The following is a 21528-nucleotide window of genomic DNA, read 5'->3' as shown; positions in this document are numbered from 1 at the left end:
GGAGCACTCTGGAATTCTTAGTTGACAGTTTGCATCCCAGGCATTGAGAGCAGAACTGTCAGGAGGATTGCAGGCTATCTGGAATGAAAATTGACAAGACAGAAATTTGGGCCTGCAAAACATCAAGGTTTAATTATCAAGATTGGACATAAGGAGGGAACTAGACATTAGAGTTAAGGCAGAACCCATTTGTTAGGGTTGGGATATAGAGTGAGACTAGCATGGGTGATTTGATACTGTGTCTCCCAGGGTGCTGAGTTAGTTAGAGCTTTTATAATCGTTCCTGCCTCAGGCTAGGATTGAGTTAAACTAGTAGAGCTGAGCCTGCCCTTTGGGTTATAAGGCCCATCTGTGGGGATGGAGAGTTGTAGAAACTAGAGAAACAGATGGGGCCTAATACTTGATTCAAAAGATGCTTTTGAGGGGCTGGCCCAGTGGCGTAGTGCTTAAGTTTGTGCACTCTGCTTGGCCCAGGGTTCGCAGTTTCGGATCCTAGGTGTGGACCTAGCACTGCTTGTTAAGCCACGCTGTGGTGGTGTCCCACATAAAATAAAGGGAGATTGGCAACAGATGTTAGCTCAGGCCCAATCTTCCTCACACACACAAAAAAGATGCCTTTGAAAAGGTGGTAAACCTTTCACATAGGGATTTAGTTCTTTCTCCTCCACCCTAACTCTTGCTGAAATCCTAGAATTAGTCCATGTAGGTAGCTCATCCAATATACTGATATCCCATTTCTTAAATCTCTTTAACAATCCACTCTTCACTTCCACTCTGTTTTAGCTGTTAACTCTGTGGCACACCATGAATTTTATCATTGCTCCAAATCAGCAAGTTAAAACTTCAGTATCATGCTTCTTGACCTTGGGCTCAGAGTCCTCTCGTAATTTCCTAACTACACTCTTCACATGCTCTTTGAGCTTGCAGAGACACCCCCATCCCAGCCAGTCCCTTCATTCTTGCATTTTCTCCTGGTCTGTCCATCACTTCTTCCTCTATAGATTTCATTGCTGTTCATCTGTAATATTTTCTCACATTACATTTCTTTGTGGTCGTTTGCCCCTCCCGTGTAATGAGAACAAAAGTATCTGAGAAATGATACAATCCTTAAATTTGGTTGTTTTTGCTTGTAAACTATATTGGCTTTTACTACTAACATTTAATTTGCTAAATCAGTCCTTCAGGATAATAATTATATAATTATTTTGTGATTTAGAACATATGAATAAAGTGCCTCTGTATCATAGAATTATACTAATGAATTACAAGCAATTAAATGCCAACTTTTTAAGTTGTATTTAAAAATCAAGAAAGTAGACATGGAAAAGTCTTCCTATACACTCTTCAGATTACCCTGTACATTCTTTTGATGGACGAAAACGGATGATCTTGAGCACTATTTCATGGATGGGAGGAAAAAATCCATTTTTGGGGATTGCTTACATCGCTGTTGGATCCATCTCCTTTCTTCTGGGAGTTGTACTGCTAGTAATTAATCATAAATACAGAAACAGTAGTAATACTGCTGACATTACCATTTAATTTTATATTCTGAAAACAAATTTACTGCATGTGCATCAAGGCCAGTCCTATTCAACCTAGCTTTCGAATGCTGATGTCATACTAACTAATGTCTGGTTAGTATGTTGTTTTTGAAGTTGGCACATAACTTTGTTTTTAAACAGGCTTCGTCCTTTGCTTCTTCCTTATGGATGACTTATGAAAATATATGACGGGTATAAAACAAATTAGCTAGACTGATCATATCAACACTGTAACTGCTGAAATGGCATTCTGATGTTTGCTTTTTGTTGGGACAGGCCACGTGATGCATAGAGCCTCTTTCATGTGAAATGTGTCTACTGCTTAAATGTTTATGCTGTGTTGGTAATATTATATTGACATGTGATACTGTATATGTGTGCCTATTGTGTGAAGAAAGGGATTACAAGATGTATGAGTATAATGACTTGCTAACTTTTTAGGATTCAGAGTTATGAAGAGATGAAGAAAGACCAATCTAAATGAAACACATCATCATTTTCATGTGTTGTGTGTAAAGGCTTAAAGTACCATCTTTATTGAGGTGGCTCATGTATTCAATTTATCCAGTACAGTTCTTTGTCAAGCTTAACTTTGATTTCAAAGGCTATGCTTACTTAGTCTAGCATAGGAATTAATGGTCATGCCTGAAGAGGTCGGGTAGGTCTCAGGTAGGAGATTGTAAAATTCCTCTTTCCATTTGGTTAAGCTGTTGCGGTCAGGAACCCCAGCTCAGTTGATGAGTTTTCCATGTGGTCATGTCCCTCGAGAGACGGAAGAATACGGGCGGGGCGGGGAAACCTGGCAGACCTTCATCTTCCGCCTCAACTGTAAACTAGTTGTAAATGTTCAAAAGAGACTGCTTTCATTCTCGTGGTATTTAACATTCAGAAATTCCCTTCAGCGTTGAAAAGACCCCAAGCTGTTTTAATTGTGCAGGTAAGTGTTTTGACTTAAGTACTCTTATTGTATTGCAGAAATTTTGGAAACAGTAACCTTCGTTTCCTCTATCTTTCATTCGCTTTTTGCATATAGGTCAAAAATGGATGCGTATGCACGTTCTCTTTGGTTAAGGCACCACTTGTTTTGGTTGGTTTTCCTAAGACACATTTTAAAAAGAAGTTCTTTAAATTTCTTGATTAAATTTTGAGGATTTTGAAGTGTGTACATGATAAATTATAATATATGTGGTTGAAGTTATTTTATTTTCTATTAACTGGACTTATTTTAATATTCCTTATTGAATAAATGCTGTAATTTGTTTGCGATGGAACTTATTCTTGAATATAAACTTATTTTTTCACATGCATGAAAATGTATGTCTTAATCAGAGGAGGCTTAATTGCATTGAAATTGCAATTTTTTTTTTTTACTAAAATAACTCACGTTTGTATAGAAGAATGCTCGTTTGATATTCAGAATTTGTAATGGTTTCCTTCAGTTATATTTTAAATCAAAAGCTTTGGATCATGTATCTATTTTGATTAATATATTTTTTTTTAAAAAAATGTAGTACTTAATAGTAGAAATGTGCCACACTTCTTAAGTTTTGTATAACATGAAATTCAGTTAAAACAACTTGTAGTTCATAATGACTTTTAACTGGTAGAATATTACTTGCATGAGGTACTTAATGTATGATTATCCTGAAATTTCTGACTGTATAGGATATTCTTTGTCTAAAAATATTCTTTGTTTTGTCGGTCCTTCAGAACAGTGCTGTTTATTCTGATAGTTGACTCTCTTGCACGTGGTGGTTTATTTTCTGGCATACTTCACTGGGGGAGAGGGGTTTTTGCCAGTCTTTCCAGATTGAATTTGTGCTGTTTAAGGAGGACTGCCATCCTGTGTCTCTTTTTCTAACTAGGGGACCAAAGGTGCTGCTAAAGAAAAGTTGAAGAGCCCTTCCAACACTTTGTTATCTGTGGTGAAGATGGAATCTTAAAATATGTTTAGAGTTTTGTCTATTTTACAAGTACATTGATGGCCTAAGTTCCTCCCTGTCTCCTGCCATTTGAGCCCTAAGAGATCCTGGTTGCTAAATAGGAGGAATGTGGAACATTGATATGGCCTCTGTGAAGCATGGGGGAGGGAGAACAGTTCTTGCCTGTGGGCTTTATGCTCATCTTTTGGAAACATTGATGTCATATTCAACTTGCAAAGAATCATACTGCATTTTACGACCACTAGGTTAAGTAGAAGGCATTGAAGAATGCATTATCTTGTAGGAAGTATTTTGATATATGAAGTTTCGCAGTTGAAGGAGTTATTTAATGAGTAAAAGCTAAGAAATTTCATTGAAATCCTGTCAGTTTAAAAATAAATTGATAAAAATAACTAAACTACCTAATAGAGAATTATCCAACCAAGAGGAGAGTCAAGTGAATATTATTTATGGGTTAGTCACAGTTTATTTGTAACCTTGATTATATTAAAAGATAACTTTCTGTTAGTATGTTCTGCGTTAATAAAAATGAACAAAATTAATTTTGATATGTTCAAGTGTCTTGCTAAAAGAACAATGCCTCAATGTTGTTGCTAATGTGTGGCACTAAATTTTAGCCCAGGGTCAGTGAGTTCGAGTTTTAACGTATCCATGCCTAGATTTGATTGCCATATGTGTATATATTAATCTCTCCAACAGCATTAACTGCAAGGTTTATCTGTATTACTGAGAAACATCTGTTCTTACCAAGAAGTAGTCACATTGTCATCTGAGTTATAGGCAGGTTGGGTAACTTTGGTGTTAGATCAAGGGAAATTTCTGGTAAATAGAAAATGAAGAACTGGTAGAGAGGCAAGGATGGTGAAAATAAGAAGTGGGCAGAGCATGCAGGAAATGAAAAGCCAGACTAAGAGAGAGGAGCAGCTGAGAGGTAGGGTTAATGAATGCTATTCAGCCTGCTCAGCTCCTGTTTCGTGGAAACACTGCCTTGCAATTATCGTATAGTCTTTTGTTGGTTAAGCTGTAAAGTTTTGTTCTTTGTGAACATGGTTATTTTGGGGGAGGGTGAAGGGAGTGAGGAAATGCTATTTCAAGAAGAATTTTGATGCATAAATGTTGGTTGTTGAGTTTGGATGATCCAGTAAAGTGTTTTAGAGCGTTTTTCTAGCCCATACCCCATCAATAAACATAAAAATCACATTTCCCCTAATGTCATTTGAAATTTCAAAATAAATATATCTAAAATCAAATCAGACCATGGTGACCTTATTTGCTTTTATATATCTGTAAAATTTGTTAAAGTAAGATGTGTACACAATTTTAAAAATCTAGGGCCAGCCCTGGTGGCCTAGTGGTTGAGTTTGGTGCACTCTGCTTCAGTGGCCCAGGTTTGGTTCCTGGGCATGGACCTCCACCACTTGCTTGTCAGTGGCCATGCTGTGGTGGTGGCTCACATAGAAAAAGAGGAAGATTGGCAGTGGATGTTAGCTCAGGGCAAATCTTCCTCAGCAAAAAAAAAAATAATTAAAAAATCTAATGGCCTTGTGATGAAAAACAGCAGTCCCTGTCCCAACTTTTTTTGCCTTCCAGAGAGAATCATTTTGACTCCAGAAGTTGTTTCTTTTGGTATTTAGAGATTTAACCGTTTGAGACCATAATATCTTCTTGATGAGGTTACCTGATGATTTAGCTCTCTAACAAACATACCTCCTCTTCTCCCATTATATAGTTATAATATTTAGTAAATGCATTAGCTGTTGTTTAATTATGACTATAAATTACTACAGTATACAGTATACAGTAAGAAAAAAGCACACAGTGATTACATTTTGCATCGTTTTTCTTGGAATTAATTATCACCTTATTTTTAACACATATAAATTTCTGGAAACCCCTCTTGAAATTTTTTCAACTTCTCTGTCGGGTCCACCATGTTCTCATCACTAGTTTTGAAGGGTTTTTCTCCTTACACATCAGATAATCTGATTCCCTGTTTTTACTACAGAGGTCTATTCTGTGTGTGTTCTTCTGGCCAGTCTGTCTGTACTGGTTGTCCTCTTGGCTGGCTACACAGCCATTACTCACGCCCTCCTTTTGTCACCCTCCTATGTTAGATCTGCTGATTCCTAGTTTACACTCTTTGTTTACTGGAGTACTTCCTAAGACACTTAAAGCTTCCTTTGTGCGAAAGGAAGGGGTTGAAGGAGGGTCTGTTTCTTTCCTTTTAACACTCTGCTTCCACCATGTCTTCCACCTTACCTTCTATTTTCCGCTTCACATGCATTTCCCTGTATCTGCCTCTCTGCGTATCCCTTCCGCCTAGTTGTCTTCCATTACTTCTCTCCAGATAAAAAATTCTTTTGTCTTCTACCTGTGGTAGACAGCGATGGAGGTGAGAGATTGTATTTGTTTGGCTGAGAGAGGTAGGGCAGAGGTCTTGGGGATCTGACCATTCTGTTGCATAATTTTCAGCTGGTCATTTTCAGGCGTGTCCCTTGGCGCCGCTCTCTGCTGTAACGTTTACCTCCAAGTCTGAGCTTCTCGGGTTGTGGGACCAGTCAGTATGCTTCTCACCAGTATCCCCCTTGTAATCCCTTTAGATTGCAGCTTCCTGTGTCGTGCTCAGTCATATCCCACCTGCTTTCTGTTTTCCAGAAGTCTGTTGAAATTGCTTTTCTCTTTCTTTCTCCTCTCTATTCTCCATCCGTTTGGGCTCATATTCTTTTTAGAAAATGATTTTTAGATTATCATCCAGTAAACTTTTTCCCTTGGAGCGTACAGTTCTGTGAGTTTTAACATACAGATTTGTGTAGTCATCATAAGTTACAGAGCAGTACCATCACCCCCCAGAATTCCCTTATACTATCCTTTTATAGTCACCTGTCCCCCCGACCCATAACCCCAGGCAACCACTGATCTCTTTTCAGTCCCCATAGTTTGTCTTGTAGAATGTCGTAAATGGAATCATACCATATGTAACCTGTTGAAACTGGCTTCTTTCACTTGGCATAATGCCTTTGAGATTCAGCTGAGGTGATGTGTCTATCAACCATGTGTCTATCAACACCTTATCTCCTTTCAGTTCTTTTTCTTTGGTTTTACTGGCGGGAGAAGGAGAAGAGACAAAACTCTTGGGGCCGATCCACTATCTTAAATCAGAAACAGTTCAAAGCGCCTTTTGGTGATTTTATAACATTTAAAAAAATCTTAAAAGATAATCTTGTCATGTACTTTGGGTCATGAATGGGAGCTCATCTGTTTGTGTATCACAAGCTTCTCCATCCAGGTAATGTAGGAGACGACTGAACTGACCATACATCACTTTCACTATCAAGATAGACACCACTTTGTTTCAAGGACTAGAAATGCAGAGAAAAAAGCTTTGCAAATATATGTCAAATTGCAGTCAGTGGTCTAAAATAATCCTGGGGTGTGTTGTCTTCCTTTTCACAACAAAGCTTGTAAAAGAGTGGTTTATATTTTATTGTCATCTTCAGCTTCAGGCAGGCTCTCACTCTACGATCACAGTGGACTCTGTTCACTGTCGTCTGTGTCTGAAAGATTCAGTAGAAAGAGTATGGGTTTTAGAAGCGTGCTGACCTGGCTCTTTTATATATATATATATAAGCTATATCTTCAGATTACTTAATCTCCTAAACCATTTACTTCACCATTTCCTTGTCAGTAAAATGAGACTTTTAATACCCACTTGACAGATTTTGTTTTGAGGAATAAGGGAAGTGATAGATGACAAGCATTTAGCACAAAGTATAGACAAATGGCACTTAGTGAACAATTGCCACTCCTTTTGGTCGAATCAGATGAACTCACCCTTATCTTGAACTTTGTGCTCCATTTGATAGTTCGGCATTTTTCTTCCCTCTTCATCCTTAGCATATGGCTTCAGGAATATCTCTTCTGATTTTCTTCCTATTTATCTGATCCCTAGTCTCCTTTATATATCCCTTGGGTATGCTCACCATTTAAAATGTCGGGAATTCTTAGAGCGTATGTTCTGGGCCCTTTACTCACTTTACACATACTCCCTAAGCAATCTTAAGTTCCTCATCACTTCTCCTACCATCTTCACACTGACTTCTTTATCTTTTTGTGCCTTGACATCTCTCCTGAGCTCTAGGTTGTTCAATTATAGATATGTTTTTGGATTATTCTTGGATCTCTCAAGCTTAATAAGGGCAAAACAGGAATCATCCCATACTAGCCTGGGGTTTCTTTTATATTCCTTGATAGAGTGAATAGTATGACCAAGCACTTTATGAGCTAAGCCGGAAACATTGCTCTCCTCCCCAATTTCCCATGCCGATAAATCACTACATTCTGCTGATTTTTGAAGGTACTTCCTCATAGTTGGCTCTCTAATCCATCCCCTTGTCTGCATCCCTTTGTCCACATCTCTTTTGCTGCTGACTTATTTCAGGTTTTCTTTCTTCCTTGGATTATTGTAAGACCCTTCTAGTGGACTCTATTCCTGTAACTCAGGTCCAATCCAGCCTTTCACTACTACCAGAATGATCTTGAAATAGAGTTCGGATCTTCACAGTTTGCTGTTTAAACCTTTAAATGGCCCTAAGGCACCTTCAGGATAAAAGTTAGACTCATCGTTAAAATCTCACTGCCTTTCCACTGTTGCCTCACACCTCCATTTGTCCTTCTGCCCAGACCAAACTATCTGCAGTTCCCCAGACATCTGTTCACCCCCTCTTCTTTGCCTCTGCGTTTGCTATACTGCCTGCCTGGATATTTCTTCTGTTGACCTCTTTCTCCTTACCCAACTTCTCCTCCGATAATGATAGCTAACATTTATTGAATTGTGCCATTTAATCTTCACAGCCACCCAGTGATGATGGATACTATTATTTCCATTTTATAGATGAATAAACTGAGGTATAAATAGATTAGATAACTTGACTTCAGTCATCTCACTATTAATAGATAGCTTCAGGATCTGACTTCCAAGTTCTTAACTACAACAATATTTTTTCTCTTTTCACTCCATCTAGGCCTCTGTTTTACAGTTCCTGTAGTAGATCATGCTTGATCCTAAATCCAGATTATTAATCATGTTCTTGCCCTAAATCTGAAATGCTTTTTAATCTCTCTTCCATTTATGCTTACAGGACCCTGCTAAAATCAGTCTTTTTGAAACCTTCCTAATGACCACCACCTTCCTTGAATTTCCCATAGCAACTCTTGCTGTATCAGGTATCAGAGAGTAATTTGTCTGCATCATAATTTACTGTTGTGTGTATACTGTCTCTTCCTAATTAGATTATATGCTCCAGAAGGTCAGAGATTTAAAAAGTTTTCCCCTGAGCATTTTGCAGTGTACATTCACAGTATGTAGTCAATAAGTTATTGTTCAAAAAGGAGTGAACTCATATTCTTATGTTTTATGAAAGTATTTTTCATACATAAGGATTTTAGAGCCAGAGATAAGATAATTAGTCCCATCCCTTAACTTGTATGATGAAAAGACTGAGGCTTGCAATTAGATAAGTTATTTAATAATAAAATAATACAGCAATTGAGACGACCAAAGAACATCTGGAATTATGTTGAAATGCTTTTATCTAACTAGTACTTTTTATACATTAAACTTCAGTGAAGCTCTTCTACTACATGGTTTTTGTAAAACTGGAAGCATAGTTCCAGAACTAAAATAGACGCATCCCAACTACACAAAACACTATTTTGGCTTTCCTCCACTTTTTATTTATAGATGCTATAGGCAGGATCAAAGTAAGGGTTGTCATCTTGTTTTTTAAAGGAAAAGAAAGATTGAGTAACTTTGTGATTTGTTAACTTTCCATGAGTAATTGTGAAATATTTTGACTCAATACTTTCACATCTGACATCCGTAAACTTATCTTACTGACAAAACTTAACTGTTTACCTAACTCACATTTTCCACATATCTAAATAGCATACTGCCAGTTCTGTTATAATGTTCAAGAGTCCTCTGAAGTATTTTTCAAAAGAAGAACCCTTTCTAATAATTTTCTAATATTATAAAAGAACCTCACACTGATGTTTTGGGAGAAGCCTATTTTGAAAATAACTGTTCTGCTTCAGAGGATGAATTTACAAATCTGGTAACAAATCTCAAGTGTGCCTGGGAAGATCCAGTAAAGTTCAGTAGGCACTCAGGTGAATTTCGGCCATACTTTTCTGTCAGGACAACCACAGTTTACAGAGCAAGAGCAAGGAGACAATGAGGAGCCCTGGGACTGAAAAATGTTGGAAAGGAGTATAAGTACTAAGAAATATTTTTTGAATTTTTATACTCAATAAAATAAGTTCATTCTTTTGGGCAGCATACTATTCATTTAACCAGTATTTAGTGAGCGTTTTCTATATGCCAGTTGCCATTCTAGGTGCTGGGGGTACAGCAGGGAACCAGAGTTCTAAGCAGAGTCACTATCTAATGCAAACCCTTACTAGGATCACAGCTTTGTGGAAGATAGACTGGAAGAGAAGCAGCAAGGAAACCAGTTAAAACGGCTTTTGCAGTCATGCAAGCAAGAGATGATGACGGCATGCAGTGCTAGTAGTGGTGGATATAATGAGAAGTGGTCAGATTGATGATATTTTGAAGGTCAGCCAACAGAATTTTCTAATGGATTAGTTAGACATGTTGACAAAAATAATCCATAACTGATCTATAAATGAAAATTGGGGTGAGTTTATTATGAGCCAGACCTGAGGACTAGGTTAGACTGGGGCCTTCCTTCCCCAGGGAAGGAAGGGCACCAAAGAAGTGGGGTGTACAGAGTGGTTATATACCCTCAAAGAGCATGTATCACATATGATTGAAATGTCCCTTTTACAGTAGTCACGAGACTGCTCTGTCAGCACAGCGATTGATGAACACAGCAGGAAGTAGGTTGGCTGTCTCAGTGGACACAGCAGGTAGCCCGTCTGTTGTCTGGACCTGGATGGTCACAGGGTAGGCACAGCAATCAGTTCCTAGCCTAGGCAGAGATGTTTCTCCTTAAGGAAATGCAGATGTGGAGGAGGTTGCATTTTTATCTTAAGGCCGTTTGTTCTTGTCTTTGGGACATAGCAAATGCTTAAAGCAGATATACAATGCTTGCTTAATGACCATGACAGGCCATTTTGAAGGAATGAGGTCAGGCCAAATTAGGTTTACACCGAATGGCTTCCTCATGTGTTCCAATATATCCTATTGCTTGCCATTTGTTTATCATACAGTATGATAAAAACAGTCACAGTGTGGGGCTTGAAATGAAGGAAATTGCAGAGAAGAAGGCTTGGAAATGAGTGGAAAGTAGAATTCAGTTTGGGTTGTAAGTTTGAGATGCCCATTAGACATCTAATTGGAGCTGTCTGGAGCTAAAGGGAAAGATCAGGCTGGAGAGTTGTCAGCACACAAGTGGTATTTCATGGCAATTGGGTGAAATCACAAAAGGGATGCACGTAGAAAAAGGTGGTACTGTGAAATTTACACATTGAGAGGATGAGGAGCCAGGAAAGGAAACTAAAAGTAGCAGCTGCTGCAGTAGGAGAACCACTGAAAGAGTAGTGCCTGGAAACCTCATTAAGACCGTCTTTCAAACTATACATACATGTTATACTGTATTGCATTTATCGTTTATTTCCAAATAAAAAATTGGAAGTATATTTTGAGGGAATGGTCAAGCATGTTAAATATTGCTCGTAGACGGAAAAGATGAAAGTTGAGATTGACAGTTTATTTAGCAACAAAGAAGCCATGGTTATCCTAACAAGAGCAGTAAAAGATTGTCCAAAAATGAGATATTAAAAAAAAAAAAATTAGGAGGAGAGGAAGGGAAGACAAATATAAAGAAATCTGTGTTTTATTTTGAAGGAGATGAGAAATACGATGGTAACTGAAATCAAAGGAAGTTAGTTTAATTTGGGAATCTGTTTATATGTTGATCCAGTAAAGAGGGGAAAATTTTACTGTACTAAATGACATGCACATAAGGATCTGCGTCTACTTTAGGATCTATTTTATGGGAATCTTGGTTCTTTTTGGACAGAGCCATAAGTACCCTAGATCTATCACCCAGTATATATCATTAATTCATCTGTTTGTTAGCAGTTTACCTGCTTTAAGAAATACTAGGGGACTGGCAAGAAACTCAGATAATCTCTGTTCTTGAGAAGATTATAATCTAGTTGACTAAATGGGGAAATAAGAGAGCACACACATCTTTAAAAATTCAAATTATAGGCAATCCACTTTTTAAAAATCTTTATGCTCCCCAGCTATCGGCTCCTGGTAATTGTCCTCAAGGACTGGATTACAGTGCCTAATACAGCAGGGGAATAAAACAGGTTCTTTCAGTCTCCATCCGGGAAAGAGATGAACTGGGTTGTTTATAAACCTTGATGAGGAAGAGAACTTGAACGGGGACAGGTAACTTCCTCTGAAAGATTAGGAGGAATAATAATTGTAACATTACTAATTTTTATCCACACATTTCACCTACGCTCAACTCGTATGTCATTAGCTTTCTATAAATGACTGAAATAATAGTTTGTAAAAAGGTAGACATTTTTTGTAGTATGTGGTAGATACTTTTATGTTTCTGTTTATACACACTTGGGGGTGGGCACAGAGAATAAAGACACTTGTTATGCAGCATTATTTAAGCAAGAGCGAGGGAAGATACAGATAGCCTGTCTGTACAATAATTGCTGTGCCCAGCAATTCCAATCATTGAAAGTGCCTTCTGGACCAGAGGCAGCAGGACTTGTGGCCAGATCTGCCGTCCCATTTCCTGTCCCCCAGTTAAACTCCCCTCTTTTCAGCGTTCCCAGACCCTGAGGAGGGAGCGGACGGCCGCCGTTCCGGCACACCCGGAGCGCTGGCGCGCAGAGTTCTGCGGCCTTCAGAGGCACGAGGAAATACACGCTGGTTCCCCGGCGCAGCTCTCGACAGCACCCTCAGCACAAAGAGCAGCAACGCCCTCACGGCAGTGTCTTCGGTGGAAAAAAACGGCTTGTATCGGTGTAAGAGGCGTTATCCTCCTCGTTTGCATTTCTTCCAGCCTCCCAGCTGCTAGTTCGCCGCTCTTCTGTGCCTTCAGCCTCGGAACAGTGGCTCCAAGGTTGCTCAGCGTACGCCTTCGCGTTCGGAATACACTCTGCGTATGACAGCCCGGCCTCACGGTGGTCTCACTATGGCAGGTACAGCGCGCTTCCCACGCCCCTCCCGCCGCGCTGCCGGCCGGAGCCGCCGCCGCTCAGCCACCCGCAGGGCCTCGGGCCGGGCGGCGCGAGCCGCGCACGAAGACGGGCCGCCGCCCAGAGCGTCCCGCCGCACGGCCGCTCTCGCTCTCCTCGCTCTCTATGGTCAGGAGCGCCCGCCCCTCCGCCGCCGGAAATGGTCAGGTTCTCTGACGCTTGCGCAAGGCCAGAAGTAGTTCCGGTTCCGGGCTGGTGATTTTCGTTCCTGCAGTTCGGTGGTCGCGGTTGGCGGGCAGTAACTGAGGCAAGATGCTGCGGAATCTGCTGGTGAGCAGCTTTTGGCGTGGGCTCATGATGTGGGGCGGGGGCGTGGGGAGCGGAGGCCGAGGGGTCACGACAGAAAAGCCTCTCCACAAAGGCGAGGGCGGGCGTGTTCTGCAGTCACCTTGGTCCGTGTCCTTCGCGCCTGCCGTTGCCTTCGCTTCCATCGGTCGCTGTCGCCAGGCTGTGCTGGGTAGTGTGGGGAGTGGAGAGGCTGCGAAGGTGACCAGAGGGTGGTGGCAGAGACGAGCCGTGAGTGCGTGGTCGCCACGCCTGGCCCCGCGGTGGTGGGTGAGGTCGGGCGCTCCGATGTGAGTAAGCGAGGTCCAGGTGGGAAGGTCGGGTGCCCGGGCAGCAGCAGACAGAAGGACGCTCGTCTGACACCGAAAGGGTTTAAGTTTCACTGGTTGTGAGCTTTGTGAGCGTCAGAAGGCAGTTTAAAAAGCAAGTCGTGTAGTTTTGGGTGGGACTTGAGAACCAGGTATGGCCGCAGTGTTGCTCCGGTCATGCGGTTCTGCGCTGTCCTTCATTGCTCCGCCGACTTGGAGCGTGTGAAAAATTTCCCCAAGATTTCCAGAGAGGAAAAGTAACAGCGCTCGTTTTGTTTTGTAATTATGCAGTAAGGTTTTACTTAGCTTCTCAGTAGATTATTTGTTTTAGAAAGTGGAGTGCATGTTTGTTTCATTATTTAATTCAACTGGATGTATAATGCAGGTTTCTCTTTTAAAGACTTATACCCTGTTAAAGGTTTTTAAGGAATAATGTAATGAAACATTTTAATTAAGTAAGAGTCATACCAGTTTATTTTGATATCAAGGAGGTTTTAATAATACAGTATTAAAACAGTTGAGTTTAGTGCATTTTATGATTATTTTTGTAATCTCTGTATATCAATATGTTTTCCTCAAGGATTATGTAGTGCTGCTGGTTCAATTCAGGTAAAGATCATGGTTTTTTGTTTTGCTCAGAATCTGCATGCATCGCTTCTTGAATGTGGTCTTGAGAGACTGCAGAATCTAACAGAAAGAGCAGTGAATGGACAGCAGATGGGAAAACCTGGATTCTGGTTTATGACTTTGTTACTGACAAATCGGATATCTTTTAGCTCTCAATTTCCCTGTTCTATAATATGAAAGATTGGTTTTGAAGGTTTCTTTAAGCCCTAAATCTTTTTAATGTATACGGATTTTCCATTTCAGGGTCTTCGTCACCTTGCCCGGAGGACCATAAGTACTGCTTCCCGCAGGCAGTTTGAAAATAAAGTTCCAGAGAAACAAAAACTATTTCAGGTACTGAAATGTTTTATAGGCAGTTGTTATTTGTAATAATTAAGCTTTCAAAAGGTGGAGATAGGAAGTAAATCTGGAGACTCTGACTGTTAGTGATCCTGTTGTATTAGCAAAAGAATAAATAAGAAACTGCTTACTGATAGCTAATTGGGCATTAGCTGTATCTAAGAGGCCCTCGGGAAGCAGAAGAAATGAGAGGGAAAGGGTAAAGGTCAAAGACACTTTCTTTGGAGGAGTTATATTGGGCTGCCACTCTTTGGGGTAGTTTCACAGGAGTGGACAGATAGACCGTAGAAAGAGCCTAGAAACAGAATAAGTATATATGTAGAAATGTAATATATGTTAAAGGTGCTATTTCACATCAGTGGGGAAAGGATACAATAAATTGGTATTGGAAAAAGTGGCTATTTTGAAGTAAAGTTAGATGCCTTCAATATTGTATATTAAAAGGTAAATTGCAGATATAAATACTTCTGTCTCAAAACTATATTAGAGGAAAATATAGGCAAATATTCCTTTTTTCCCCAGTTTTATTGAGGTGTGATTGACAGATAATTGTATTTTTTTGTTGTGCCTGATATTTTTTTGAAGTGTACACTGTGATGTTTAATGTACCTATGAATGATTACCACAGTCAAGTTAATTAACAAGTCCATCACCTCACATAGTTAGCTTTTGTGTGTGTGTGGTAAAAGCAGTTAAGATCTACTCTCTTAGCAGATTTCAAGTATACAATACAGTGTTATTAACTATAATCACCGTAGGAGAATATTTTTATAATCTTAAGGATGGGGAATTCTTCCTAAGGAGTCTTTACAAAGCCTGTAAGCTATAAAAGAGAACAATTACAAGGTTTGGTGACATAAAAATTAAAATTTTTTTAATGTATTTTTTATGCATTTATGATTACAAGAGACAAGTGACAAATCGAGAGCAAATTTTTCAAAGGTTAATATCCTTAGGATACAAAGAACTCCTGCAAATTAATAAAATAAAACGTTATTAATTTTGTTCCCTATTTGATTGTCACAATTTTAGACAGCTTTAAATAGGTTATATCAGCCAGGTGTGGGAGACGGCTACGTTCATACACAGCACTCTCATTCATGCTGGGTAGTAGCATAATCGGTACAGAAGTGTTAGAGAGGATTTGAAAGTATTGTTAAAAACAAGTCACATACCCTATCACCTAGGGCTCCCACTTTTAAGAATCTTTCCTACAGAAATAGTAGCATAAGTAGATAAAAATAGGAAAGAGGCTATTCGTTATGGGATTTTACCATAAAAACCCCATTTTACCAAAAAAACCCCAGCAACCTCAGTACCCTTTGATAGAAGACTGGCTAATTCAGTTCTCTTTTTGCACAGTGGAATGCTGTGTAGCCATTAAAAGGAATGAGGTAGGTTCAAATGGACTAACAGCATGGTTTTTAAGATGGCATTGAGCAAAAAATAGTATATGGTAGACCGTTATCTAGTATAGTCTCATTCTGTATATTAAATAAGTATTGTGTAAATTAGAAGATATGATAATAGAAGCATTAAAAATGTTTAAGGATGTGTACCATGCTCTTAGTGAGGAAAGACTTAGTGGGACAGAGCAGTTTACCTTTGTAAGTACTTAGGTTATCAATGATTTTTTTGTTTTATTATGATTTCTGGTTTTTACCAAATAAATTTTAAGTGATAAAAATCTTGTATCATATATACTACATAAAAATAAAATACTTATATTTAAAAGATGTATTAAATACCTACCGTATGCCAGGTGCCAGATTAGAGGCTAAGGATATAATTTAGGGTTATAAACCAAAACTCCCCTTTTTTTAAGGGAAAAAAAATCTTCCCTCTGACTAAGTCTAAAGTGTAATAATTAGTGATTTTTTTTTTTTTTTGCTTCAGGAAGATTGTCCCTGAGCTAACATCTCTGCCAGTCTTCCTCAATTTTGTATGTGGGACACCACCAAAGCGTGGCCTGATGAGTGGTGTGTAGGTCCTGCCCAGGATCCAAACTACAAACCCTGGGCTGCCGAAGTGGGGCATGTGAACCCAACCACTTACGCCACTGGGCCTGCCCTAATTACTGATGTTTTTAATAATTAAATTGATGAATTCAATGAGCATACAGCTTAGCATTTACATGTTCCTTGGAAAGAACATCGTTATTAGATCTCAAATTAAAGGAAAGAATGTTGAGTTTTAGGAATTTTTATTTTAAAAGTAGTAGAAGAGAAAGAATCAGAAACATTACAGTCCTTTTTAATTTTGATATTTAAAATATTTTCATTCCATAGGTTTAAGGTGCCATTCAGTTTTACATGAATGGATTAATCTTTTGATATTAGTTGGAAACAGATGACACATGTATTAATTATGATTTTTTTTAACCTAGGAGGATAATGGAATTCCAGTGCATCTCAAGGGTGGGATAGCTGACGCCCTCCTGTATAGAGCCACCATGATTCTTACAGTTGGTGGTAAGACATTTGGAATGCTTGGTTTATAGAAAAGTAATAGGATAACTAATAGCTTCTTTGCTTTACTATGCTGATACTTTAACACAGGCAGTCTGTCTCTAGATTATGAGATCGTACTGCTTTGCATTTAAGGATTCAAGAGGATGATTGATACATATTGTCTAAGAGCATTTTAATATCTTTTAAAAAAATAAACCGATAAAGTTGGATGATTATCTTCTGATAGAGGTGGCTTTCAGAGTGTGCCACTGGTGGCCCTGCAGACCTTTGCAGGAACCAAAGACGTCCCCTCTACCCCGTCTGCTATAATGACCTTTTAAACATTGTGACTGTGATGCGTAATAAAAACACGTTTTACACCTAAACCCTTTATGTACATATTTATGACAGAAACAAAATTTGTACAGAGCAATACTTATTACTGTATGCAAAGTATGTTAATGTTTTTTCTGTGGCTTGAGCAGGTCCATTATTCAGTATTAGTGGAAGTCACAAATTGGTATACTAGGAGCAGAGTTAGGAATTGGAATGATTGCTCCCTCTGGGAGGAAGGGAGACTGTGTTAGAGTGATGGCTCTATGTTCATCCTCTTGATAGGAATTCCACATACATGGATTTCTGTAACCTTGTATGAAGTCTGTAATGTATCATTTTAAAGATGAAGAAATTTTGTTACCTAAGCTAATATTGTTTCTGTGTGGAAAAACAGATTTGAGCCCTAATTACAATGTCCTCCTGACCATGCCAGGGTGCCTTTGGCTTGAATTGACTACAGCGAAGGGGCATTTATGGATGAAGACAGCAACCAGATAGTGACATTTGGGCTTTCCTAAAATAAAGCCCTAATTTCTTTTTGCTAATGTGACTATTTAGATATTCTGGAATGTCTAGGTGTAATTGGTTTTAGTTTTAAATATAAATTAGTTTTTTTTTTAAAGATTCTTTTTATTTTTTTCCTTTTTCTCCCCAAAGCCCCCCAGTACACAGTTGTATATTCTTAGTTGTGGGTCCTTCAGTTGTGGCAGGTGGGATGCCGCCTCAGCATGGCCTGATGAGCGATACCGTGTCCGCGCCCAGGATTTGAACCCACGAAACACTGGGCTGCCTGCAGCGGAGGGCCCGAACTTGACCACTCAGCCACGGGGCCGGCCCCCCAAGTATAAATTAGTTTTAAAAATAAATTTCCAGTTATTAGCTATTCTTACATTAAATTGATTGTTTTAAAATTATATGTCACTGTTCCTTGGTTTTACATTGATAATACACTTCAGGGAAGGCTAGCGTATTTTGACCTTTTTTGGCGTTTGAGTCATTTTTAGCATTTCTGAGGCAATTATGTTAGTATAGAAATAACCTTAATGTGTATTCTTGATCTTATTTAAAAACTTTTTACGTGTTATTACTAAGTTGACAAATACATTGTAGTGCTGCATCTAACACTTTCTATAGACGTTAACTAATATTAAAATAGATTGTGTTTTACATATATTTATCTTAAATTTTGCCAGCACCTATTAAAATTCTTTTGTATGTTCTGATAAAAGTAGTCTTAATGCATACCTTGCCTTTATCTTCATAACTTTTTAGCTGGAATATATTAGGTTATACATTTAAATCTCAGAATTTCTTGCAAGTTCTTTTGTTTCTTTTTATTTTTCAGGAACAGCGTATGCTATATATCAGCTGGCTGTGGCTTCGTTTCCCAAGAAGCAGGACTGACTTCAGTGTATCGTCCCAGCAGTCAGTTGGTTCAGTTTCATTCAGCTCTCTGTGGACCAGTAATCTAAGAAATAGCTGAATAATTCTTTGGGGATCAATATTTATTGACTTGTACTAACTGCCACCAATAAAACAGTCTTTACCATGCTTTGTTTTATTTTATCACTTGAGCATACATTATACCAATAATTTGAGCTTTTGGTCAGCCTTGTCAGTCTTAGATAAGGAGCAGAAAAAGATTCTTTTGTCATTAAGTTTGTATAAAGTATTGTGATGTTGTTTCAGTGACATTTTATTTTTAGCAGCTCAGAATTACACCCTGGATGGTCTTCAGCTTTAATAGAGCCTGATTATTTGAGCCTGATTGATTGAGCATATTTCCTTGAGTCCCCAGCCCCACTCCCTTCCCTGCTGTACTATATGCAGGAATGTGCTAGGACCTGGGATTAGTGGAAGCAGGTTATTTTTGGCTCATGGGGTTCAAGTTTTTTTCTCTCTCTTCGCGATGTGAATGTGTTTCAATATTGGATATATTCCACAGGTTAGAATTAGGCTTTCCTAGAGTCGCTGTAAAATAATTCAGTATTTGTTCTTTTCACACTCAGAATGGGCTCCTATTATGTTACTTTAATCTGTAACGTAACGTGTAACTTTCCTACACTTAGTTCATTCCTACACTTAGTTCATTTTTTAGAAATGAACTAAAAGTTGTCTTCCGGGGAAACTTGAGAGTCAAACTTTGTCATCTCCTCTGCAAGGTATACATTTGCAACGCTGTGAAGATTAGAGTCTAGGTGCGTCAGATCTAGGGAAAATATATGAGTAAGTGTTCTATAAACTTCAATTTCTGGATAAAATTGAGAAAAGCAGTATATTTTTAAAAAATTGAGTCCAATCTGAAGTAGTGAAACTAAGTCTTTTTCTTTTAAAACATTGAGTCTTAAGGTATAAATTCATCTCAAAAGATACCAAGTAAATGATATTTCAGCCTTCAGTCTTGAAGGTTGGAAAAGATCTTGGTACCATATTATCTGGCCTACCAGTAAATGCAGGAATCTGCCCAATATTTGACAGAGTCTTAATACTGACATGGGCAGAGAACACTGCCCAGAAGGGAGTGGAATAAATATCAGTAGACATTTCTGAATACTGAGAAGGTTCTTAAATTGGTCTGGAATTCGGTCGAATTCAGTGATTCAGCACCAAAAAGCAGCCACTGATCAAAACAAATCATGAGTGTTTTACAAAGGAACGTTTCATAAATGTGATTTGAAATGCCTTTATGACAGGAGGGGATGCTGTTGTGTAGTAGGAAGGAAAAATGGTTTGATAACCTCTACGACCTTCGTCTCTTGATAGTGTGAGAGGTGCTTCACTTTTTCTGCTATAACCTATTGAGACAATTTATAAGACTTTTCTGTGCCAAAATACTCTGAGTTATGTTAACATGGCAAGATTGGGTAAAGTAAAAGGCTAAATGCTTAAGGTACTTTAAAATGTTTTTAAGTGCTAAAAGTTAATATTTGCTCTTCATTCTAAAATTCTGCATTGTAAGCAGGGGTGGAAAGGGGAGGAAGCAAAGGGGAAGATCTCGGAAGAGGGTTTGCCAGACAGAATCCTGTGGAAATGTCTGCTACACTTAGCATTTAGTAAGAGAGAGACTGCAATTATTGATAGATTTCAAAAACTAACCCATAGTCTCTAGGACAGGGTCCATAAGAAGTATTGGAAATGTAGCCTTCAGGAAATAAAACCACCACCTTTCCAACCTCCTTTTTGTCTTTACCACACAACATTATCATGTTGAGAATACTACCTGTTACTAAATAGAAGAAATTTCATGTTGATGTCATTCCACTAATATAAACACCATGGGACATATGTTTAAGTGATATTTTGTTAAAATTAGTAGTATGGTCAAAATTACATTTGCAGTCTGTAAGTGGTGTAGATGAAGTTAAACCGTCAAGTTCATGGTCTCCCCAGTATACTTTATCTTATCAAGTGTTTAATTAAACATTGACTGGGATAGCTTTACTATGCTGTTGATAGCGATGGATGCAAATAAGGAATACCCTACCATCCCCTATACAGTCAAGCTTGAAAGAGAGATCAGTACAGTCTCCAGTTTTATTTCTCAGTTTCACCTTGTTCTCTCTGTATAATCTGCAATCTACCTATCTAATAACATTTGTCTCTTCCACTTTGTATTTGAGACCCAAACTTGGTGCTCTCATCACCAGCCATATCGCTCTGCTTCTTCCTGCATGCATACTTTTTCTTGACCCCCCTGGGAGAGCTTCCCAGATTCTGGAACGTTTGGAACTTCTGACATTCTCCCCTTTGCTCTCAGTGTTCCCTGTACTCATCTTCATCAGGAGTTTCACCCCTTTGAATTTAATTGTAGTTGTTGATAAGACTGGGAACCAGTATAGCATTGTAATTAATCACACATATGATGGAGTCAGAAGACCCAGCTTCAAGCCTAGGATCACCACAGGTAACTAACTTTGCTAAGCTTGTATCATCTGTATAAATGGAATGATACCTTGTGTACATGGGTTTTCTAATGCACGTAAAGCAGAGAATGGTTTCTGACACATACCAAGTGTGCGATAAATGTTAGATACTTGTATTGTTAGCTCTTTGACAGAAGGATTCATATCTTTTCATCTCATCTCCCTGTCAACTTGGCAGAGAGCAGGGATCATGAGCTGGTCAGGGCTGCTAGGACAACGTTCGTGGTTTCATGCATGTCCTAGGCACTTTCTGGCTTTTGGCTCTGCTCTCCTTAGTGTGTGGCTTTCATTCTTGTGAGATAGCTGCTGGAGCTCCAGCTATTATGTTTGTCTTCCTGCAGGACTAAGGAGGATTTGTGAAAGAGCACATGTTAAGTAAGTGAGCCTTCTTTAAAGAGCTTCAGAAGCCCCACACAAAGCCTTAGCCTGTATCTCTTCAGCTAGACCTTTTTGCATGATCATGCCTGGATTCAAGGAGACCAAGCTGGGCATATGGCCAAGCAAGATTGGAGTTCTAT

At 38.9% G+C, this 21528-nt stretch overlaps 2 protein-coding genes across 4 annotated transcripts in view; both read left to right on the top strand.

Moving 5' to 3' along the window:
• TMEM30A (transmembrane protein 30A) overlaps nt 1-4737 on the top strand; it is a 30312-nt gene extending 25575 nt beyond the window's left edge. Inside the window, exon 7 of the mRNA XM_008522349.2 lies at nt 1349-4737. Coding sequence (XP_008520571.2) covers nt 1349-1542 — 194 coding nt within the window. The 3' untranslated portion in view covers nt 1543-4737. The remainder of the gene's footprint in view (nt 1-1348) is intronic.
• Nucleotides 4408-18638, top strand: COX7A2 (cytochrome c oxidase subunit 7A2). 3 transcript variants are annotated; one of them, XM_070558968.1, is made up of 5 exons: nt 4408-8710; nt 12308-13012; nt 14206-14295; nt 16688-16772; nt 18433-18638. In XM_070558968.1, exons 2-5 carry the CDS (start codon nt 12995-12997, stop codon nt 18489-18491), a joined length of 252 nt encoding a protein of 83 aa, XP_070415069.1. In that variant the 5' UTR covers nt 4408-8710; nt 12308-12994; the 3' UTR covers nt 18492-18638. The 3 variants fall into 3 exon arrangements, with proteins under 3 accessions (XP_070415069.1, XP_070415070.1, XP_070415071.1); XM_070558969.1 differs by lacking the exon at nt 4408-8710 and adding an exon at nt 9950-10103; XM_070558970.1 differs by lacking the exon at nt 4408-8710 and adding an exon at nt 11762-11912.
• The last annotated feature ends 2890 nt before the right edge of the window (nt 18639-21528 follow it).

Source organism: Equus przewalskii, chromosome 9 (assembly GCF_037783145.1).
Source record: "Equus przewalskii isolate Varuska chromosome 9, EquPr2, whole genome shotgun sequence".
Classification (NCBI taxonomy): domain Eukaryota; kingdom Metazoa; phylum Chordata; class Mammalia; order Perissodactyla; family Equidae; genus Equus; species Equus przewalskii.
This window is presented reverse-complemented; position numbering and strand designations above follow the sequence as displayed.

What these genes read in the sequence shown, in the direction of transcription:
- COX7A2 (XM_070558968.1), top strand. An exon ending in AGAAACAAAAACTATTTCAG is followed by an intron (nt 14,296 to 16,687) that starts GTACTGAAATGT and finishes TTTTTAACCTAG; the next exon opens with GAGGATAATGGAATTCCAGT. An exon ending in CATGATTCTTACAGTTGGTG is followed by an intron (nt 16,773 to 18,432) that starts GTAAGACATTTG and finishes TTTATTTTTCAG; the next exon opens with GAACAGCGTATGCTATATAT.